The sequence below is a fragment of the Paramisgurnus dabryanus genome, chromosome 9 (assembly GCF_030506205.2).
Source record: "Paramisgurnus dabryanus chromosome 9, PD_genome_1.1, whole genome shotgun sequence".
In the NCBI taxonomy this organism is placed as follows: Eukaryota; Metazoa; Chordata; class Actinopteri; order Cypriniformes; family Cobitidae; genus Paramisgurnus; species Paramisgurnus dabryanus.
The window spans coordinates 3,569,990-3,576,689 of NC_133345.1; the positions used below are offsets into that span (position 1 = coordinate 3,569,990).

Here is a 6,700-nt window from a genome sequence, read left to right on the forward strand (position 1 = left end):
CTCCGGGCACAAGTACCGTATCGTCGGCTCGAGGACAGGTCCGTGGTCGAGGGCGAAGTAGAGGAAGTCGTGCAAGAGGGCGAGCAACCAGGGTCCGAGGAAGTAGAGGGCGAGGACGGGGTGGTCGAAGTGCAGGGCAAGGAGCACTTAGTCTTGGACAAGAGGACCTGAGTCGAGTTTTAAATCTTCAAGCTCAAACAAGGGCATGTGAACAGGTATATGATCTGAAGTGTAATGTGCACATAAGTCCTCTTAGAAAGCAATAAAGCCATATCAAAAAAACATTGAATCATGTTCACAAAAGTTAGGTCCAATTACACCAATATTTACAATTTGTGATCTAATTTGTTATTATATATTCCATTGCAGGCCAGAATTCGAGGACTGAGCCTGGAACAATCTCATCAAGTCTTGGAGCTCTGCCTGACACGTGACCCAAGTCTTATGTTTGATGTTCTGGATAGGATTTCAGAAAATGCTCCTCCACCAGGTCCTCTTGTCTCAGGGCAACCCGCTTGGTGTGTCTGCCAGCGGTGCAGAGAAATGCCTACATTCGTGGAACAAAAGTGCTGTGGACAACATCCTGATTATTGCATTTCCATACTACCACACATGGAAGCCTACATTTTGGAGGAGGGTGTTCTGCGCTTAGCTAGACGCATCTGGAATGACATTCGTGCATTGACTGATAATCCTGAACCAGGACAGAGTAATAGACAGTTCCGTCATGCAGCATACAGGCAATTTGTAGTGTGGCAGTATGGAGCACTAGGACAGGGTCACAGAGTCGTGATTCCAAGTTGCTGTGTCTGGAAGATACGCGACCGTTATCCTGATCCACTGCAACAGTACAGAGGTTTTATCCCTAGTAGAGTGTAATGAGTGCTTTCAAGAACGTTCTATCCACTGTGTGAATGAATACATGTACATAGTTTTTGTGTTTTACAGTCTACAATATGTAAATATATTTTTTTTGGTGTTCTGTACAACATTTTGTTTTTTACAATAAATAATTTGACTGAAAATGATAAATTACTTTTCTTTACACTTGCATCAGAAACCACATTAGATTTCTAAACTATTTATGTATTATTTCTAAAATAACGACAACCAAATGTAGTATGTCACTTGTTTATTTTTATATTACTAAAACTATAACCTCTACAGATATAAAAAACAATCAAAATAACACTAAACATAAATAAAGACATGGTGTCTCCAGAGTTGTCTTGACCGGTTGACGGGCCAGACTTCGGACGTAGCATCACATCAACTATGAAGATGATTTATTGTTTTGGCAACAATTGACCTATTAAAAGAATATAACAATTATCTCACTGACATGATTACCAGATTTCATAAACAAACATTACTGATTAAAATTATAACAATATATATCTCTTCTATTATGGAAGTAGAGTTTTGAGTGTGTGTTTATCTCGGCCAGAAATGGCCATTATTAGACACATTTTTCTTTCATTCGTTTGCTGAAATCATATGTACTACTACATTTGTATTGGATGAAAAAGGCAGCCATGTGAAATTGTGATTGTATCATGAATTATATAACCACTTCGATTCAAATAACAGTTTCTGAGTTTGATAAGTTGCAATGAAAACTGTGTTATATGTAATGTTGAAATTTAAATCCTCATTTGAAGTATTTTCAACAAATCCATATAACTCATAAAATAGCTGGTACTACTATAGGTACCAGTATTTAAACAACTCACCTGACCCTCTGCTGACTTGAATTTGCAACAGCTCCTGTGTTGATGGGGCAGGTGCACCAGACAGAACGCCATGTTGACGGGGATCATCAGGTCTCCTGGTTCTAATTCTAGCCATCCCCTTATTATCTGATAGCCGTCGAAGGAGGATGGCACGCTGTAGGTCTGCAACGTAGCTGTAGTCCTTCTTCACCTTTACTGAATACAATCTCCACTTCCTGGACTTCTTGTTGTACAGCTTGCTGTACCTGACAATATAGAAAGGTGTATCAGCTTAGTGAAAAGTTTACAATACCATACATCATTCTTTTATACAGCATTTGCACAGAACATGCACTTTTGATAATAAATCAACACCAATTACATTTGTGGTGTGAACAAAAATAATATATATATGTTTTACACTAGTAAATCTTTTTTGAGTCATCACTTAGACATATATAGAATAAAATGCATAGGAGTACTACCAGTAACACTTACAGAATTGTGCCATCAGCTTTTCTCATGGCTGGTCTCTGGACATGGTGGTTGTAATCTAGGCCAGCCAGCATGGTCCGAGCAGCGTACACTGGCGGGGAAAAGCTGAAGCGCTTGCTGGCATACATGAGAACATGGTTGTGAAATGACTCCAAATCTGCAGTCGACCTGATTGCACATTAGATATAAAACATTCAAGATATTTTCTTTCTGGTAATGTTGGTCATGTAATATCAACGCCAATAACGGTACATGTCTTTGACACAGTTTATTAGACTATTTACAATATATAATTATAAAAGTAGCAGCTTATGTACCTGAAACGCAGATACTTGGGGACAATCTTCAGCCAGCGTTCATCCAGAATAATTTCGGCCAGCCTCTCATGTGCCACTGAACCACTCTTAATCCAATCCTTCTCCCTGCTGTCAAGCAAGGGGCCATGTTGACACTCACCAAGGGCCCATGTGTGTTCTCCTGTGACATGGTGAAGGAGTCCCACCCACATGTCCTGTGGAAAAACATTTACAAACTGAATTTAAATTCTAAGTGCAGAAACAAGTCACAACTAGATTTTGCACAGACAAAAATGAAAACACAGAATTTTTAGTTTTTAAAAGTGATATTTGGACTAAAGCATTATATATGTGATTGAATGCCATAACTAATAACAAATATACATAATGTATGTTACAAAATGTGTAGATCAAATACCCAGTATATGAGTTATTGCATTTTTAACCCTATAAACTAAAATGACATAAGTTAGTTGATTTTATATAATGAACAATAAAAAAATTCAAAATATTGAAACTGAATAAAGCAAAAAAAAAAAAAAATACAATACTTACAATGAACTCTTCATAGGTATCTGCAGTCTTACAGCAGTACCAAAAGTGGTTGCAAATGTCTTTATTCCAAATCTGGAGAATGGCACACCCCTTTTGCTGCCCTGCCTGGATGCATAAACAATTTTTTATATGTAAACAATATGTAAACTATGATTATGTCAGCATAATTGATGTAGATTAATAAAAAATAAAAAAGCATGGGAGGGTGCTGGTATGCAAGGTTTTTTTGTGATCACTGATGGAGATTTTTTATACTTACGGCATGAATTTTTTTGCACAAGTTTTTGGACCCATGCCAGACGTCCAGTGTGTGGTGGACTCCGCTGTCTTTGTATTTTCCTTTGTCTGGAAGACAAAAGCAGAAATTTAATGCTTACTTCAAAAAAAACACAAAACAATATCATGTCATAATCATAGCGGTGTGTTTTTTGTCTGTAATAACTGTAGAGATCTTGATAGTTTCACCAAAACATAAAGACTACAGTAAAGATACTTACTGAAGAGGGCTGATATTTGGGAATGAGCATCAGTACAAATTTCTGTCAAGTTTATTTCTTGACGGAGTGTCTCAAAGGTCCGCTGAAAGCCCTCCTTCTCCATGATAACGGAGTTCCTCTGTGTCTCCCTCTTGTCGATATTGACCATGTAGATTATGTGCTTGGAATCATTTTCCATGGTTGTGTATGTGCAATACTGTGCACAGAATCCAGGACTGTCCATCCGAGCATCACCTTTTATAAGAGAAAGCAAAGCTAACTATACTGTTCAACAATGACATGCTCATTTTATACATATACAACTGCAAAAAAGCACTGGGCAACCGTAGATGAGGTTAGCTCTGTATAAGAAAGGCCCATATCTTTTATTCATATATATATATGTTTTAAAGCAAACAACACAATTTTTTTTACATCAACTTGTCTGGCTCCATTTTACCAAGTGATGTGTAGTTACACGTAATTATGTGTAGGGTTGTCACCTTGAGAGTGGTGCTGATGGTCGTTGACCCACACTGCCACCCTTTGAGTCAATACAGTCACATGAGGCAAGATGTGAAAAGGGGTTACATAGCAATCTGGACCTCTTTCTACGAGGTTGCACTACCATTCACACCTTGCCTCTTGTTATTGCATGGTGGATCAACAACCATCTTGTGAAACAGTCTATATTCTTATTTAGCACATATACTGTTTATTTTTGTGTGTATGTAAACTCACCTAGGGCGACAATAGGCCCTTTAGACTGTAGCTGGGCAATGATTTCAGCTCTCTTCTCATTCCAGAACTCCTTTATGGTGTCCACACAGTAGGAGTCTTGTACTCGAAAAAAAGACGACCTCTCCACCATCCCCATATTCATGAATTTAAAGAGAAGGGAAATCTTGGCATAGTTGTTGCCAGACAGCAGTATGTTACAGGCCAACATAAAGTCCCCAGCAAGCATTGCATATTTAAAAAAGGGCTGTGAAGACCATTTCCAAACAGTGTGACCGTTACAACATATCTGAAGAGGACATATTTGGGAAAAGAAGGTTTAAAAATAGATTTAGCTTATATTACACATCTAAAACATTCAAAAATATTCAAAACTTGTTATCAAAACAATAACGCAAGTTCAGACTCACCCATTCCACAATTGCAGCTGTACCCCTGGAATGGATGTTGACCTCAAATGGTTTATGTGCCCCACACTCTACATTTGTGTTTGTGTCCTTAGCAGTACATATGTTCACAGGTAGAACAAGATATTCTGCAAGCAGCTTCAGACAACTGTGGTATGTTATAGATGCTGGCTGGCCAATGATATCATCCTCAACCAGGACTTTAGCAGTCTCTGGGATTGGATGCATGTCTGCAATAGTAGGGTCTTGGGAGTTGTCTTCAGTATCATGCACAGTGTCCTCCATACTAATTGTTGGAAGTGCATCCAGACAAATATGACTCTTCAGAGCACCGCCAGTACTGTTGTAACACAAACATTTCAAAAACATCTAGCAAAAATATATACATCTTCAATATAATAATCATACAGTATTGTACCTACCGCACACAAATACGTGGCATATAGTCTTCATCATCACTGTCATCATAGTCTGTATCTATTTCCTTTGTTTCTTCTTCTTCAAGTGATGACACAGACTCTGTCTCCATATCAGGACACCAGGTGTTATCTTCCCAGTCGATACTACGTAGTCAAATTTGAAAAGTATATTCAATCTAACAATTTAATTTAAAACATCTTTTCAGTCAACACATCAACTTACGTCGAGTTTTCAATGTTGTTAAATTCATCTTCACTGATGACATCCAAATCCAGTGATGACATACTAAGTAAAGATAAATAGATGATGTTACGTTACATCACCACAGGTGGTTGAAGTAATAATGGAGACAATGACTGTAGAGTGAAGTTTGATAAAAAATGTATAAAAATGTCTCACTACTCAATACCTTGCATCCAATTGCTGAATATTTTTATCCTGTACGCTGCTACTATCTCTTCAACTCCAGCTACTGAGAAGTCATCATCTCTGCAAAAATGACAATAAAAACAGATAAACGTGGATTGTTGTAAAAACTGTCACTCGTTCAATGAACGACACAACATACAAGTCTTACCTGTCAGAAAGAGACTCCGCAACAATAGAGGAAACAGGGGGTGGTGGCCTTTTACAGTTTTTTTCGATTGCTAAACGACAGTGGGCACAACTGGAGTCACATGTGCAAAACTCTAACTACAGTCTGCACAGCAGCAGTTCATGTGGACCAAACTCTAGATCATTTTTCATTGCTTGAACACAGTTTTCAAAACTTTACACAATTATCCCATGACTTTAACCACAACCTGCACAACACTGTGGATTTACAGCACTTTGTTCAAATGCTAACACACTGCTGTCAAAACTGTGAACCACACATTCAAAACAGAAAAGATTTCAGCCTTGTGCCTTTCAAACACTGCTGACTGCAATTTCATATAAATATAAATTCCAATTTCATTTATATATACAGTAATATTACCTGTACTTTAAGTTTCTACCTTTTTTTCTCATTACTGTAATTCCGTAAATTATTACAGACAACTGAAGCAAACTGCTAATTTTCATTTACCTTAAAAAATTATGGTGTTCTAAAAAAATAATGTGATAAATCAATAAATAAATCATTCTTTAAAGAAAACATTACTTGGTGTGACATCACTGAAATTGTTAAAACTGTAAAGATATAAAGTTTGTATTTTGTGTATTGGTGTTTGATGTTAGTGTTTTTCCTCTCAGTGTGTTCTGAGTGACAGTGTGTGTTATCTCAGTGAGGGTTGTGTTTAGTGTTTGGCTGCACGGAGCTGTTTTGAGCCATATGTTAAGAGTTGTGCTCAGGTGACTTTTGGTAGTGCAGACTGTAGTTAGTGTTTTGCACATGTAGCTCCAGTTGTGCCCACTGTCGTTTAGCAATCGAAAAAAACTGTAAATCCACTTTTTGATGGTGTGGAAGTTGATATCTCTTTCTCATAACTTAAAAAAAACAATACAATCAACATAACACCATCACCACATATTTTAAATATCTTGTTTACAGATAAACAGAGTAACATACACTCAAACAAAACCCTTTTCACAACTGCATTGCACACAAACACACACAC

General features: G+C 37.5%; 2 protein-coding genes across 2 annotated transcripts in view; one reads left to right on the plus strand and one right to left on the minus strand.

Moving 5' to 3' along the window:
• Positions 1–2,206: 2,206 nt before the first annotated feature.
• LOC135752865 (uncharacterized) lies at positions 2,207–5,003 on the minus strand. The gene is made up of 7 exons (XM_065271237.2): positions 4,683–5,003; positions 4,276–4,561; positions 3,556–3,789; positions 3,318–3,403; positions 3,059–3,163; positions 2,525–2,718; positions 2,207–2,375 (listed from the first exon to the last, which is right to left on the minus strand). The coding sequence occupies exons 1-7, from the start codon at positions 4,962–4,964 to the stop codon at positions 2,207–2,209; spliced, it is 1,356 nt and encodes a 451-aa protein (XP_065127309.2). The 5' UTR covers positions 4,965–5,003.
• Positions 5,004–5,405: 402 nt separating this feature from the next.
• The window catches only part of LOC135752866 (tetratricopeptide repeat protein 24-like), a 2,670-nt gene continuing 1,375 nt past the window's right edge, over positions 5,406–6,700 (plus strand). The window contains exon 1 of the mRNA XM_065271238.1: positions 5,406–5,427. Coding sequence (XP_065127310.1) covers positions 5,406–5,427 — 22 coding nt within the window. The remainder of the gene's footprint in view (positions 5,428–6,700) is intronic.

Coding starts and splice junctions, on each gene's coding strand:
- LOC135752865 (XM_065271237.2), bottom strand. CDS start 4,964: ATGGAGGACACTGTGCATGATACTGAAGACAACTCCCAAGACCCTACT. Junction 3,790..4,275: donor AGGGCCTATTGTCGCCCTAG/GTGAGTTTACAT, acceptor CTCTTATAAAAG/GTGATGCTCGGATGGACAGT. Junction 3,404..3,555: donor CCAAATATCAGCCCTCTTCA/GTAAGTATCTTT, acceptor TTTGTCTTCCAG/ACAAAGGAAAATACAAAGAC.